The sequence below is a fragment of the Protomyctophum bolini genome (genome assembly GCF_963924005.1).
Source record: "Protomyctophum bolini genome assembly, chromosome: 7".
NCBI classification, from domain to species: Eukaryota; Metazoa; Chordata; class Actinopteri; order Myctophiformes; family Myctophidae; genus Protomyctophum; species Protomyctophum bolini.
This window is the reverse complement of record NC_137868.1, coordinates 17,119,220-17,135,737: the sequence shown is the minus strand read 5'-3', so window position 1 is coordinate 17,135,737 and position 16,518 is coordinate 17,119,220. Positions and strand designations below refer to the sequence as shown.

The following is a 16,518-nucleotide window of genomic DNA, read 5'->3' as shown; positions in this document are numbered from 1 at the left end:
GCATGATATTTTGATATGTCCTTTGCTATGAGTTCCACTATTCTATCATGGCATGCTATGTACATTCCTTTGTATGCATGGCGGCCGTTCAAGATGTGTGACAGTGTTTCAGTGATCTGTTCTGTGGTGTGGTGCAAGCAATGAGGGACCTGAGTGGTGGGGAACCATATATGGATAGAGAGTCTGGTGGGGAGGACTTCTGTATTGCTTTAACTGTGCACCTCATTGAGTGCAGTGTTCTTCAGGAAAGAGTGTGATACAGAGTGATCAGCGTAGGGAAGACATGCAAGTTTCCCTTGGAGTTTTAGTCCAGTTCAGTGTTGTTGTTGTTGGTGTACATCCATGAGGACCCGTCTGGCACCTGCAGCTGCACACACACACACACACACACACACACACACACAGAAGACTAATTTCTGTCTCTCCCAACCCCCCCCCCCCCCTCCCTCTTTCCAAGTGATGGACACCCAGGCGTTGTTTGCGGCCCTCTACGGTGTGTGCGAGGAGAATGTGGCATTCTTCTCGGGTGGTGCCAAGGGCTCCCAGGGGGAACCAGCTCGACGTCTGGTGGACTCCATGACGTTGATCCAGGAGCATGCACATAGCCTCGAGCCTGTCATCACTGGTTTTGCTGCCATCTACCATCACTTCGACTTCGACCCGCACATACCTGCCAATGGATACCGTTCCCTGGTCAAGGTATGGGGTCTGTTGCTGACTGTTACCAGGATGGGGACTCGGGAGCTTAATGACATTAAAGTTACAAGTCCAAGTCAATTGAAGGGGACGAAAATTATGCCCCCCTGCATATTTTCTGTTAGAAATTAGAATTAGCTTTACATTTTCTAGTTCAGACTAGGGCTGTCAAAGGATTCAATATTTTAAACAGATGGTAATCACAGTTTAGCTGTGCCAGAATTTGGTTCTCCCAGTCCCGGCAGAGTAGTTCCGGAGCAACGGTGTGGCCTTGCTCATTCCCTGATGGACTGATCGAGGGTAGCTACTGGGACGTAAATCGGGATTTGATCAACCCCGGCTGGGTCGCCTGAGTGAGGTAGATGTTGGTAGACCCGAAACCCTGTTGACCTCAGGAAACATCACTGAGGATATGTCCCCTGAGGTGCATTTGTAAATTTGCCCAAAATATGCCCATTTTCTCTATATATTGTCGTGGGAATGGAAAGATGTGTGCAGTGCAGTCTGTCCACCCTTGGTTGTGCTACTGAATGAAAGGATGATAATGGCAAGGTTTATGAACGAGCCTTAAGTAGTGAGAATGGAAGAGAGCAGTGGATGTTGAGTATGTGCGTGTGTGTCTCATTGTATGCAGTTGGTAATGGAGCTGATCTGTTATCAAATTCAATACACTCACGTGCTAGAGTCTTTTGTACCTGACATGAGAAGTTGATTAAAATGAATTTCATCACATACATCTATCTCTAATACATCTATAAATGCAACATGTCTCTGTACTCCACATAATTCACGAACTGTTCGCCCCACCAACCAACCCACGCGTTCCACACCCCCACAGGGAGTTCAGTGCCCGGTGTCGAGTTGGTCTGACCCACGGTTGTCCAGAGCCTGCTACTTATGAAAAGCTCTGGGGTAGGTTCTTTGACTTTCTACCTTCAATATCTCACTATACGAGTTGTTGTCAAAGGGTGTTATGGACAATACGGAGTATTGAAGGCTGTGTAGTTTACCTTTCAGGAGGCCGGTGGGGTTTGTGACAAATTGTGACAGCCCTAGTACAAACCTAATATCTTGGCATTAAATAACTACTGATCCTGAAGACTTTATGTGACCCCTAAAGGCCAAACGCACCAATGCAACTAGTCGCAACTCCTTGCAACAAAACAAGTGCATCAATGCAACTCCTTGCGGATTGGATAATAACTTGTGGATAATGGTTGCAAGGAGTTGCATGGTGAATCATTGATGTGGAGTGGGCTTTAACATGTTGCAAAGAGGAGAATGTTAAACGGTGTACAATACATTCAACTTAGCGCTGCACGATAAATTGCTAATTTAAAATATAGATTTTATGTGTGACAATTTTTTGTATGTAATCGTGAAACTTTGCATTTACTTCAAACACATTTGGTCAGCTCTGATTGACAACCACCCATCTCCACATCTATCATGCTGATGGAGGAACATTAGTCAAAGAGGTCATTACAGAGCATTTGATCAAAGATATGCCCCCGATGAGCACAATAATTAACACAAAAAGAAAATGATAAAAACATATTTTTCCACAAAATCATCATCACCAAATAACCATGATTAATAATTGTGATTACACCATTAAACCCATATACTTGCCAAGGTAGGGTACTACTATGTTAGGGTCGTCTGTGTGCTATAAGTCTTTCAACCATGTGTGGATGGTTACAGTATGTGTGCATGTGTTTCTACACTCACTCCTTGGAAGGTGGATATCAAGCTATTTTGTTTATCTGTTTCATGTGGAGGAGGTGCAACGTTTTAGCAATGGCTTCTCGGATATGTCTGTCCATGGGCGTGAACCCACCACCCCACCACCTTCTCTGAGACTGATCAAGCAACATACGTTCATCTTATTGGTATTCTCTCCTTCCCACGAGGAGGAGGAGCTGCCCAACCATCCATTCTCTGCCTTGATATCTCTCTTTGTCTCAAGGTCAGCCCATTTGTTTTACAGATTGATTTTATGTCAGGGTATCAGGATAGATAAATTCCTTCAGCTGCGCAGCATCTCCCCTCACCGCCACTGTACGTACTGTACTGTTCATTCTCTCCCTCTGTTATTGATGAAACATCACTATACTTCCCATGCTGCCGCCCACCACTATCGAACAAATCTAGTGGACGAAGAAAATGAGTACTGGTCTTTTTCCCCTCTTCTCGTCCCTCTTTCTTGCTCTTTTTCCCCCCCTTTAATCCATTTTAGTCCCTAGTGCTGGTTGGACTAATGCGTAACACCCTGTCCCTGAGTGAAGTGGTGAGATTTCAATGTGCTCGTGTCCAGCCAGTGATTTAAAAACATGCCCCTTCTTAATTTAACCCCTTCCTTCTGAGAGCCCACCACAGTAATCCTAAATGAGTCAAAAAGCCCAGGAGAGCCTCCTGCTTCAAGGACTGCAATTAAAAGGAGGATATCTCGGCCACTATCTGCTCCACCACGGGGCTGTCTGCCGTTGTCCTGCTAAATTCAAACACACGAGGGACCTCATTATGTTCTGAATGCTTAAAAAAGAGAAAACAATCACACCTGTGTGAAGTGAGCGGTGCTACTATATATGTATAGATGGTATGCGCATGCTTTAAGTGAATGGCACATCGAGTGGCGAAGCAACATGCAAAGTGAGTTTAACATTGTTTAATGCAATCAGATAGGACTTTTCTGTGTGGATGTCTGGGCTGTCAAGGCCAGAAAGTAGTTTTTTGCCACTCAGTAGGCGTTCCTGCATAACTTCCTAGTTTGATGATGATGTCATGCGCATACCCTCTATTGTTATAGTTACTGTACTGTGCTCTGTACTGTATTGTATTGTAATGTAACTGTCGCTTCAGAAACGACATAGTTACCGACCAGGTGGGTTATGTTATCAGTTATGCATCCTTACTTTAAAACTAAGCAATTAGTTGAACTCTTTTATTCTCCATTTTATTTTGGGAACTAAAAAAGTTTAGTAGTTTGGCACTACTGTAATTGAATTTGCATAAAGAATAATACGAATTCTAAGTGCCTTCTTGCTGTTTCCAAAAATAATGTCTAAAGGCATACTTGAGATTTGTTCATACCAAGGAACAATTTCAGAACAAAAATGATGAAGGAGACTTTGTGTGTGTGTGTGTGTGTGTGTGTGTGTGTGTGTGTGTGTGTGTGTGTGTGTGTGTGCTTTACATAAAGGGTGTACGGGAGAGTCCATGAGACCATTTCTACCACTCAACTGAGCAACATTCCCCAGCCTGCTTAAAGGAGAATTCCATGCTAGAAGGCTTTCTTACCTTTATTTGTAATAACACCTGGACCAAAGAGGTCCAGGTGTTATTTTGTGCAAAAGCGCATTATTGGCTATTTCCCCTACCATAAGCCCTCAATGAATTGAATTGGATTGAATGGGGAATTGGGTTGTTGTGCTAACTCGCTTATTTCCATTGCTCAAAAAGTAGTATCCCAAGCGGCACACTTTACTACTTATTTAGATGGAAATAAGTGAATTAGCACTAAAAACCTAACCCCATTGAGGGCTTATAGGGGAAATAGCCAATAATGTACTACAAAATAACACCTGGACCGCTTTGGTGGGGATGTAACAACTACAAATATAGGTAAGAAAGCCTTCTTGCATGGAATTCACCTTAAGAGCTTCAACCAGTAGGTGTCCTACCCAATGTAAGAGCAGGAAGACCACTTCCAATCACTGCACATGTGATAGTTATTGCGACCACAGGTCGCATTTACTATGAAATCGTAATTTTTTGTCCGTCAGTCAGCCACTCAAAATCCCCATACATGGGCCCCCATATATGGTGCCCAGGTCTCGTCGACATCCCTGATGTCATAGTAAATGTGACCTGTTGTCGCAATTAAGCCCATATATGGATATCCCTGATGTGATCAATATTGGCCGGCAACTGTACATCTGACTTTAAACCCTTAGATCTCCATATATGGATATATGTCAATCCTCTTCGATGTCTCCCTTTTTGACTGATACCTGTCATTCAAATGCTAGACGGGCCAGATGTACAAGCTCACAATGTGTCACATTGCGACCCGCTGTGAGTAAGGTGCATCCAACGGTGCCGGCCTCAAGTCTGTTACCATAGTCACAATTGACATTTATGTCATTGGTACTTGTTGGAACCTAGAATGGTGCCCTTCTGGCTTCGGCCTACTCGGGGACCACATAAATGCTCCACCCGTCCCGGGCAGAATAGAATTGTACCGGTCTGTCTGGCTGTGTTGCTTTTATGCCCATATATGGACATGTCTGTATCTCATCTCTCTGTTCCTTCCCCTTGTATGGCCATATCCTTGATGTCCTTAGTATATGCATGGCATGCCCATATATGGGCATATCGGTCGGTATTAGCAATCGGTATGGCATATTTGCGAACGCAGTGATTGCGAACGCAGTGATTGCGAACGCAGTGATTGCGAATGCAGTGATTGCGAACGCAGTGATTGCGAACGCAGTGAGCACTTATTATGAGACCTAGCAGATCATGTGTGTCTGTGTGTCTGCATGCCCCGCTTTTGTGCCCATACAGACACACAGACAGACATGATCTGCTAGGTCTTATAGTAAGTGCTCACTGCGTTCGCAATAAGGAGTCCCCAAAGCAGCTATACGTCCAAAACCCAAATATGTACGAGCTGCGTTCGCTTCCCGCGTTTGCGTGTCTTACTGGTGATAATGTGGTCCAAAATACTTCAAAAATCTTCAGAAATCACTCATCGATCCAGTGGTTTGGGAGATTAGCCATGGACTCGCAACCAGACAAACGCGCACACGGGCCCCATAGGAGCCATCTATCCTGTAAATATCATATATATATTTGGTTTTTGCACGTCTCCCCAGGTGGTACGTTGCTGCATCCTCCACATCATCCACAAGGGCCGCTACATCACTGCCAACCGCCGCAGCATCTTCTTCCGGGCGGCGCACAACGCCGGGGAGTTGGAGGCGTACTCCAGTGCACTGTGCCAGCTCCGCGCCCTCCTCTACCTGGCCCAGCGCCTGCTGCACGACAACAGCCACGGGAACCTCTTCTTCCAGGAGGAGAGTGGCCTCAGCCAGAGTTTCGTCCGCGAGTATTGCTCCATGCATAAGGGCTGCTTCTATGGCCGCTGCCTGGGATTCCAGGTGAGGAGGAGGAGGATGTGGATGGATGGAATGGGGAAGGGAATTGAGTGCATTGGTAAAAGTAGCTGCCCGCCACCACAGAGTCTGGGCTTTGTCGATTGTCTGTACTAACACAATTGGCCCGGGTTCGGGGAGGGAAGCCCGGGCGTGGAGGGTGATATTTATGTTGGGCAGGAGGAGTAGGACGGAGGCTCTACACATCCTCCCGGTGGGGAGGTGAGCCAGTAGGATACAACGGCAGTAATAAAATAACACAAATGTGTGTGGGGAGGAATTAATTGGCCTAAAGGTACAATTTTGGAGAAAAAGAGTAAAATAAAATGAAGGGGGAACAAAAGCTGTGGCGCTCCTACTTATGAAGGGATACAGTGCAGCTGCACAGCATTTCAGCATGATTCAAACACTGAACTTTGAAGCTACAGTGAATGCCCAATTATAGATTTTTGCTTCATTCATTCATTCTCATGTCTCCCATCATCTGATGTCCTCCCTCTTCTACCGAGCTACCTCCCTCCCCCAACCATCCATTCCTCTATCCTCCCTACGGCCCCCAACCCCATTCTCTTATTCTTTGTAATACCACTTTTGTTTTTCCTCCTCTGCTCCAGTTCAGCCCAGGCATTCGGCCCTGTCTGCAGACCATTGCCATTGGCCTGGTGGCCTTCGGAGACAACTATAAACGCCACCAGTCAGGAATAGGTTTGTTTCTGTTCAACAACACACACACACAGAACACACACACCACCGTCGAGCTACCTCATTCTCATTCACTGATCATTCTCTCGATCCGCACTGCTCCGCTGCAATATGACTCCCCAGCCCTCGACAGCGTGTAACTTTTTGATGTTTTTCGTGTGTTCTGATCGCCGATGCTCTTTCATGCTCTGAAATATATATGAGTTACACCAGTTGGCCCAGGGACTCCAGGATGTTTTAAACACGCAACGCACGTGTGCACATCCACAGATACGCACAGAGGCATGATTAAGAGCACACAGACACACACACACACACACATGCTCGCTCGCTCAAAATGGAACATACGTACACTAACAAATATTTGAACACGCAATCCAACACGTAGAGAGTAAACTAAGCAGCCTTGAGAAATGGTCCCTCCCTGCTCTTACTGTGTCTTGTGCTCTCTGCTGCGCCACAGTGGAGGCAGGAGATATTGCACCCGGTGAGTACTATAATGACCCTCACCCATTTCATAGTCTTCTGTAGGCATTATGACAAAGTGAAGATGTGGGAGTCTATGATCCCTGATAGTTGTAGCTAGTTAGTTAGTTTTAGGTTGGGCATGTGTCTTTTATAGCTGGAGAATTTCCAAATGGCTAAAATAGCTGGTCTACAACCTCACAATGGGTGTGTTTGGTCCGACAGGCAATAGTCTGACACCCTACCCAAACCCTAAACCTCACAGGAAGCCACGTGTTAGTTTTAACCTGTCATGGGTTAGTTTTAACCTGCCACGCATGCCACAGGTATGATGATTTGAATTTTGTTATTTTTCATGTCATGATTATGAATTGAATACCCAGGACCTGAATGGAAACAAGACCGCAAGGACTTTCTTCAGTGATCCCTTTGGAAGTGTTTGACTGTACCCTGTACTGATTACATTTCTGTTTGACTGTACCCTGTACTGATTATATTTCTGCCAATAAAGTATTCAATCAATCAATCAGGTTAGTTTTAACCGGCCATGCATGTCGGGAGCAACGGTGTTGTTGGACTAATGCCTGTTGGACTGTTAGTATGTCTAACTAACGTACATGCACCCCCTTCATAATCTCATTGTGAGCTTGTAAATCTTCTATTTTCACCATTTTTGGAATGGAGCTTAAGTGGTGTTATTAGAATAGATGTCCTTATCTTCTGCATTGGAGGTTGCTTTGGAGCACAGTGGTTACATGGCTGTTCATATTGAGAAAAAAGTGCAGACTTTGTCCTCTTCCGTAGATTCCAATTCACACAGCATCCAGTGTAAGAGAAGTCATGGGAACGGAAGCTGCATAGTGTCAGCCTTGATCTCACTGTGTGTGTGTGTGTGTGTGTGTGTGTGTGTGTATGTGTGGATCTTAACAAAAGTTGTTTTGTTTCAACATAGCACCTACCACAGTAGCATTGGACCGTAGAATCGATTTGTTAGCCTGGTGGAAGAAATTGACGCTGTATAGTGTATACAGTGACTGTTTTCTGTTGCACTATTCGACATAGCTGGCCGCTAGAGAGTAAAAAAAAACATTTTAAATTGCTGTGAATGAAACTAAAAGCCAATTAAACTACACAGGCTTCTGAGCTCACATGCTAGTTAAATAAACCAAAGGTGGTCACTTTTAATCACTGCTTATACACTCTCTCTCTCTCTTCATCTCTATTCTTTCTCCCTCTTTCCATTTCTGTCTCAGTGAGTTGATGTGTTGTGATGTTTTAATTTTAATGTGCCAGCACTTCTGTCATTCACTCCCAACATTCTCTCCCTCTAATTCCATCTCCCAATGTCGTCTCTTTTTTTCTTCTTGTCCGTTGTCTTTGACAATTCATTACTCTCTCCTCCCGTTTATCTAATCCCCTCTGCTAACTTGACCTTGCAACTCTCTTTTCCTTACCACTGCTCCAACGCCATTGTCTTGTTCCTTTCCCTTTTTACAAACTCCTTCTCCTCACCTCCTCTTCCACTCTCTACCCTCCTCTTACCCACCGCCGTCCCTTCTCCTCCTTCCATCCCCTGCCCTCTCCGTGTTCGCCCTCCGCTCTCAGGCGTAGCAGCGAGTTCCTTCTTCAACTCTGGGAAGTACGCCATCGACCCTGAGCTGAGGGGCGCAGAGTTCGAACGCATCACCCAGAATCTGGACGTGCATTTCTGGAAGACTTTCTGGAACATCACAGAAACTGAGGTCCTTTCGGTGAGTCGGACTTAAAACACACACACACACACACACACACACACACACACACACACACACACTCACTTCTGTCTCTCAACTATGCACTCTTTCTTTATCCTTTAATCTATCTCTCGCTTTCTGTCTTTCTAGGGTCTGGCCAGTATGACGTCCACCCAGGTCAAAGTGAACCGTGCGCTTTCCGTCCCCGCCATTCCCTTTGACCTGCCAATGGTGACCAACCCCACTACGTATGTAACCATAGCAGCACCATCGGCACACATCGGCCCTGCCCCCGTCCAGATGAGGCTCATCTCCTATGACTTGCGTGAAGGCCAGGTAACCTGGAACCTGTATAATCCAGTTCCCATTACAGTCTAATAGCACGTTTAAATGCTGTACAATAACACGTTGTTCAATCTGTCAGCCGACTGGTTGAATTTCACAGCAAGCTTGATTATTTATAGTTATTAAAAATGTCTTGGTTTCAGTTTTCACACATTTCAGAAAATTGCGTGTTTCAGTCACATGATCTCCCTCTTATTTAACCTCACGAACCCTAGCATGTCATATGACATTCTGCTTCTAGATTGGGTGTTTCTAGATCAGCTCTTTTTGGCTAAACAAACGATGGCTTTCCTCATTAGGCTCTTTAAGACCCATCACACATAGCAGTCACAAAGACAATGTCTTCTTACAGATCATTGTTTTCCTAATTAATAATCTTAAGGTTTCCCCTTTGCGACTGCCTCTGTCTGCTTATCAATGATAAACCCTCATCCTTTTTATATTGAATCTATTTGCTGTCTTTATGCACCTCTGCTTCTCTAGATTCTCTCTCTTTCTCTCTCTCTCTCTCTCTCTCTCTCTCTCTCTCTCTCCCCCCCCCCCCCCCCCTCAGGTTACCATCTCATCTATAACACCATTCCTTAGAGATGGAGATCTCTCTTAACTCTATACCTCTCTCCTCTTTTGCTTCTCTCTCCACTTCCCTCCGTCTTTCTCTGTATCCTGGCAAACAACCAGACACGCTATTAGCAAAATACTTTGAGTCACTGATCTCGCTCCAACTAAACAAAGGCATCCTATTGTTGTTGTTGCAAAATTCAAGCCTGCCTTTCCCCGACACCCTTCCATCTCTGCCTCCATCCCTCCCTCCATTCTGGCCTCCTCTCACCGCACTGTAAGTTGCCTTGCCGAGCCATGAGGCCCATAGGGCAGGAGCCTATCTCTTGTTTCTGTAGCGTGAGGCAGCTTGGTGTACAAGACGCTAGTATGCTAGTATGTGTCGAAGGGACTTACCCCCAATCCAACCCTTGATGCTGAGTGCCAATGGGTTTTAGAGTCTTTGGTATGACCCGGCCAGGGATCGAACGCCAACCTCCCAGTCTCAGGGCGGACACTCTAACCACAAGGCCACTGAGCACTGCACTGTCTCCCCCTCAAAATACCTCCCATACTTCATTCCTTTTCTTGCTCTCCATCTAAATGAATGTAATTTCAGACCCTGAATATTCTTACTTTCCTCTCCCTCCTTTCTTCTCATCTTCTCTTCCTCTCCCTACCTCATCCCTACATGGTATAAGTGTTTCTCCCTGGCCGCCATTGCTAGTAGCAAGTTGCTACAGCGCAGTGTAGCACTGTAGCTTATCCCCCCACTCTCGAAGGGAGCCCTGTTGCTAACACAAGAACACACTATCGGGCATGGGCCTTTGTTTGCAGTGTGTGCACAGACTGCAGACATTCAATAGAGTTAGCAAACAAACACTGTGATTCACTGTTTGCTGATCCTCTGAGCCTGTAGGCAGTTCAAAACGGTAGAAATAATTTTGCCTTGTCCACAAAGTCATAGTATCTCTCTCTCTGTCTCTCACTCTCTGTCTCCAGGACAGTGAAGCTCTGCTGTCTCTGACCCGTGCTGAGGGGGGCTCCATCTCCCTGTCTCTGGGAATGAAGACCAAGCGCAGCCCTCCATCTCCCTACCTCGTAGTCCATTTCCATGGTGGAGGCTTTGTAGCACAGACCTCGAAGTCTCACGAGGTAAGGCTCACTCACCTCACTACCTCACTCACCTCACTCACTCACCTCACTCACTTCACTCACTCACTCGCTTTCTATCTGTCGCTATTTCTCTTTTTAATTTTGGCCATCGAATCGGTTTCATTTGGCAAGCAAGGTAAGGTGAACCAATCCTGTGAGTGCGGTCAAATCAATATTGAAATCTGCATTTTACAGAGGTCTGCATTTTACAGTGTATAAACCACCTGTGTTATTCATTGAAAATAATCCGGACAGTTCGCTTAAATGTAGTCTTTTAAATGTATTTGTATATGTGAGGTAGGTATAAAGCCAACATGGGACAGTGTGGAGGAACAAATGATTTGATCCAAGGCCAACATGGGACAGTGTAGAGGAACAAATGATTTGATCCAAGGCCAACATGGGACAGTGTGGAGGAACAAATTATTTGATCCAAGGCCAACATGGGACAGTGTGGAGGAACAAATTATTTGATCCAAGGCCAACATGGGACAGTGTGGAGGAACAAATGATTTGATCCAAGGCCAACATGGGACAGTGTGGAGGAACAAATGATTTGATCCAAGGCCAACATGGGACAGTGTGGAGGAACAAATGATTTGATCCAAGGCCAACATGGGACAGTGTGGAGGAACAAATGATTTGATCCAAGGCCAACATGGGACAGTGTGGAGGAACAAATGATTTGATCCAAGGCCAACATGGGACAGTGTGGAGGAACAAATTATTTGATCCAAGGCCAACAGGCATTGGGATCCAGAGGAAATGTTTCACCCACTACACATCTCTGATGGGCATATAATCCTCCCCTTAATCCACGTTTGTTCCATGACCAAGAATCAGGAATTATACAGACTTGGCAGAATAGTTCATTAGCATGCAAGTAGCAGCGGTGTGATTCACTCATTAGCCAAGAGAAAAGGCTTCCGCTGTTGGCCTTCAGAACTGCTATTCCACGCTACCTGGCGCCACCAGGCTCTGGTCTCATTCTGCCGGGAATTTAATGCACTGTGACGTCAGCCAACAGCCCCTAATACACACACACACACATTTTAATCATTTATTTATGTCCACATAAGAGATACAAATACAAGGACACAAATATTTACAAGGTGCAGTACAGAATGCAGTCAGCAAATCCCGAACAAATAAATACCCACACACCCTTCAGGGGTACAGGTAACAGCGTCTTCGCCATATTTGGCTGCTTTTTTCGGCATCCCAAGTTGTTGGAAGCCTCTTACGACCAAACTGTGTACATGTCCTAGGCTGCCGAAGATAAACACATATAGATTGCACCTATAGCCTAGTTCAATGATGGACTGGAGGAGCGGCTGGTACTTAATGACCTTAGTCATAAAGGCTTCCTCTAAGCTAGAGTCAAAGGTGCAGGCCATTTCAAGAATGAAAACTGATTTGTTCTCTTCATTAACCACAACAACATCTGGTGTGTTAGCAGAGAGATGTGCAAAAATGTCAGTATTTTCAGTACAGAGTTGAAACATGGAAGGTTTGACACAGGAATGTTTGTACATTCTCACAGACAGTGCAAAATGTTTGGATATGTCCTTAGTTATTAGATCAACTATTCTGTCGTGGCGTGCTATGTAAAGCCCTTTATAGGCAAAACAGCCATTCAGAATGTGTGACATGGTTTCTGTAACAAGCCCTGTGGTGTGATGCAAGCAATGAGGTGCATGGGTGGAGGGAAACCAGAGGGAGAGGTTGAGTTTGGTGGGAAGGATCTGTAGCCTGGCTTTTACTGTAAAGGTGATAATGTCCTCATTGAGAGCAGTGTTCCTTATAAATGAATGGGAAACAGAGTGGTCAGCATGGGGAAGACAAGCCAGTTTCCCCTGGAGTTTGAGTCCAGTCCAGTGTTGTTGTTGCCGATGTTGGAACATATCCAACAGGGTCCGCCGGGCACCCTTAGGTGTCAACAGGTGGGTGTTATTATGTCCTCAGAGACCTCCACAGTCTCAGAGTCAGGCCGCGCCCACTCCAGGGACACACCGGCTTGGATGCAGAGGTCGTTCAGATCCGGCCAATCTGACGAGACACCGAAGCCTGGGGAGCGAGTGTCCAGTTTCCCACTGGGTTTCCTTTTGAACCCAAGGAAGTGGGGCTGTGGCTCCCTGGCTAAGGGGACCTTGCGTCTCCTCATATCGAGGAACAGGGAAGATCTGGCTAGCTCCCTAACATCCTTATCATCATTATTCAACACACACACACACACACACACACACACACACACACACACACACACAGTCAGAAGACTTGCTTCCTCTGTGAACTCATTGACTCTTCAACTCCAACCGTGTTTTCTCAAGCTAATTGAAATTGAACTGCAACTAATTAAAGTGTTGAGAATACAGACACTTGTTGTCAGGGGGGGGGTGATCCCGCTCAGTCAATAGCGCGGCTCATAATGAGACTCTACGCTAATTACTCTACGCTAACTACCAGTGAGCTGGAGGCTGAGGGCTCTCTGTCTCTGTCCTCTGGAGCCCTCTCCTGCTTGCTTTTCACTTTAATCCCCTTGCTTCCTGTCACACTGTTCGTTCTGTCGCTCCACTGACCTGGATCTGTGTAATGGATACACCACCGCATATTCACTGACTTATGCACACATACACAAACATACGTATGTGTAGTACCGTTTATGTATGTATGTGAGATATGGTTGCTGTTGGGCAGAAATCTTGTATCCATATATATCCATAGTTTTTGAGTGGTGCTATCGCCACTCCTATGCGGAGCTATGTGTGTATGTATGTATGTATGTATGTATGTATGCGTACGAGTATGTATGTATGTATGTTCGGGGCGGCTGTGGATCAGGAGGTAGAGCATGTCGTCCAATGATCCATGGGTTGCTCCTCCTGTCTACATGTCGAAGTGTCCTTAGGCAAGACACTGATCCCTGCACAGTAGCCACCACTGGAGTGTGAATGTGGGAAGTGAGGACGCTGGTGTTGACTGTTCGCCACTTCACCTCCCACTGTATGAATAAATGGACCATTGTAAAGCACTTTGAGTGCTGCAAGCGCTGCAACACCTAAAGTGGCCATTAGAGCGAGCGCACGCGTGCTCTTGCACACACACACACACAGGCCAGAGAGGAGTACAGTACAGTGCATCCCCTCACTTCAGACTGGTCAGATTTTTGAAAGGCATCCATTGGCCCCTCTAAGCTGTAAATCACTTTGTGGAACCGTTTCATGGACTTTGAACTGACTGGTGTGACGAGGCGGCGGCACACAAAAGCAGTTGCTGGAGTGGCCGATCAAACCTTCTGCCCTCTCTGTCTGTACGACAGTGACAGGATTATTTAACCCATTTTGGGCGGGAAGTGGGAACCCCTTTTGGTGTTAGCATTATGTTATGCTTTAGCTATTGAAAAATAGCAGATCTACAAGCTCATAGCGCGCCACCGAGTGGCCCGCTACGAGCTTGTAGGTCTGCTATTTTTGAAAAATCGAAGAACGACTGACATAGAAACATTAGCTTTTTCAGAAAACTGTCAGGATGTAGAATCTGATCTCAGGTCAGAATGGGTTAAAGTCCTCCCTGCCTCTCCCTCAGTCCCCTGCAGCCGCCCACTGCCTCCTCCATGTATATCCACCCCAGCGTGTGAAGTGTGCGTGTGGCAATGGGATGGTAAAGCCAGTGTAAGACGAGGCTCTGTGAAATCACCAGTACAGAGACGCAGGCCGCCTTGATCTGTGGCTGCATAGCAACCAGAATATGTAAGCGATGGGGAGAGAGACTGACAGAGTGAAAGAGATGGGCAGAGGAGAAGATGAAGAGAATGGGTCTTAATGTATGTGTGGGTTAGGGTTCTTGTCATGTTGTATTAACAGAAAGCCGTTACAAGCCCAGTGGAAAAAGATTACTCCATGCACTAATGGAAGACAGGTTCACCGTACCTTTCTCTCTCTCTTCCTCTGTCCATACATTTTTGAGTGGTGCAACCACTCCATTAAGTAGCTATGTGTGTCCCTGGGTCTGTCCCTGTGTCCGAGTGTTTGGTTGGTTTTCACAACCAAGTGTCACTGTTGCACAGCCGTTAGTAACACACACACACACACACACACACATTAACTGTAAGATTGGGGGTGTTACAGTACAGTACATTGACAGTACAGTACAGTAGAGGTACCCCCCGGCGACCCCCACATGGTAACTGTCATTTCTCTACCGTTTCGGACGTGGGGCGGCTCGCCGGAACCGGACCGGCACCCTGGCCATGTTCCTGTGGGTCTGTTTAATTAACATGAAAATGTCCTTTCTTTGCACATCCTCTGTTCACCTTTCCTAGCTCCTGCTGTCATGATTTTGCACAGTGAGTCCAGCTGTAATGCCCTGCCTTTTTTGTAACCCACCTTGACACTTATTATTATTTTTGCCATAAAACCTCCACATTCTAGGCAGGTTGGAGCGTGTATATGTGGCACATAGTAAACGTCATGATTACGATGACTAAATATTCTGTACACGGTTAAATCTGTATTGTTGACTTTGACAATGCAAAAATGGGCCCACTGTCCTTTAGTTTCCCATGCACAGAAAAATAGAGTTTTTCTGTGAAAATCAAATCCTTTAAACCTACAAATCAAAGCCAAGACGATAATGTCATGGCACGAAGGTGTCGGACAAATTGGGCCGTTGTCAAACTGTCGAGATGGCTGCAATGACAACTGACAAGTGTCCAATTTGTCCGCCCCTGCCTGATGCTGTCCTCCTTGTCTTATTCATTTATCATTCCATTTTGTCAGCCAAATGATCGCCGCTCTGTCACACCAAGGGAGTGTTTGCCCTGTTCTCCTCAACTGTCTACTCTCCTTCACTCCCTAGTGTACATCCATCCTCTGCTCTCATCTCCTCTGTGCTCCTCCTAATGACCAGTCAGTGTCGGCAGAGTTGAGGAGAGGAGAGAGTGATGTATAGCTGTGTGAGAGTGAGTGAGAGAGAGTGATGTATAGCTGTGTGAGAGTGAGAGAGAGTGATGTATAGCTGTGCTTCCAGGGCCAGAGCCCTGTGGAACTCCTCGCTCCTCAGTGCTCCATTGATCCTGAAACCACAGTACACAATGAATGGACTGAGGTTTGAGTAGCGTGCACAGTTTTGCACACACACACACACACACACACACACACACACACACACACACACACACACACACACACACACACACACACGCGCGCTTCACATACTCTCACTCATACATACATTTGATGAAAGACTATCACGAATTCAGGATTATTATTTTTTTGTAGTTGAACTTGGACTACAGAAGTCCATACTGAGGGGTAGTTTATAATTAGAACTGCTTACATGTCCCTTATGCTTGTGTTATTTTATTGTTTAAAGATTTGTTTTGGGCTTTTGTGCCTTTATTGATAGTTACAGTGAAGATGGACAGGAAAGGGGGAGGGAGAGACATGCAGCAAAGGTCGTCATGAACGGGACTCGGGCCAAAGCCTATATGTGGCATGCACCTGGACCACTTGGCCAGCGGGCGCTCCTATTCTTGTAGTATTGTACTCATTTTTGCGTGTAAAGCACTTGATACTTTAATTTTATTGTAAGTTCTTTATAAAGATGACAGGCAATCTTGATGATAATCGGGGGGTATCATGGAAGTGGAATTAGTATATCGTGACACCCCTAGTGTGTGTGTATACTGTACACATGCATACAAATATGGATGAAATGCAGGCACA

At 45.8% G+C, this 16,518-nt stretch overlaps 1 protein-coding gene across 3 annotated transcripts in view; it reads left to right on the top strand.

Moving 5' to 3' along the window:
- Positions 1-16,518, top strand: part of lipeb (lipase, hormone-sensitive b) — a 42,833-nt gene that overhangs the window by 12,994 nt on the left and 13,321 nt on the right. For all 3 annotated transcript variants that reach the window (XM_080768146.1, XM_080768147.1, XM_080768148.1), the window contains 6 exons: positions 458-699; positions 5,577-5,861; positions 6,470-6,560; positions 8,628-8,773; positions 8,906-9,091; positions 10,640-10,792. In XM_080768146.1, coding sequence (XP_080624272.1) covers positions 458-699; positions 5,577-5,861; positions 6,470-6,560; positions 8,628-8,773; positions 8,906-9,091; positions 10,640-10,792 — 1,103 coding nt within the window. The remainder of the gene's footprint in view (positions 1-457; positions 700-5,576; positions 5,862-6,469; positions 6,561-8,627; positions 8,774-8,905; positions 9,092-10,639; positions 10,793-16,518) is intronic.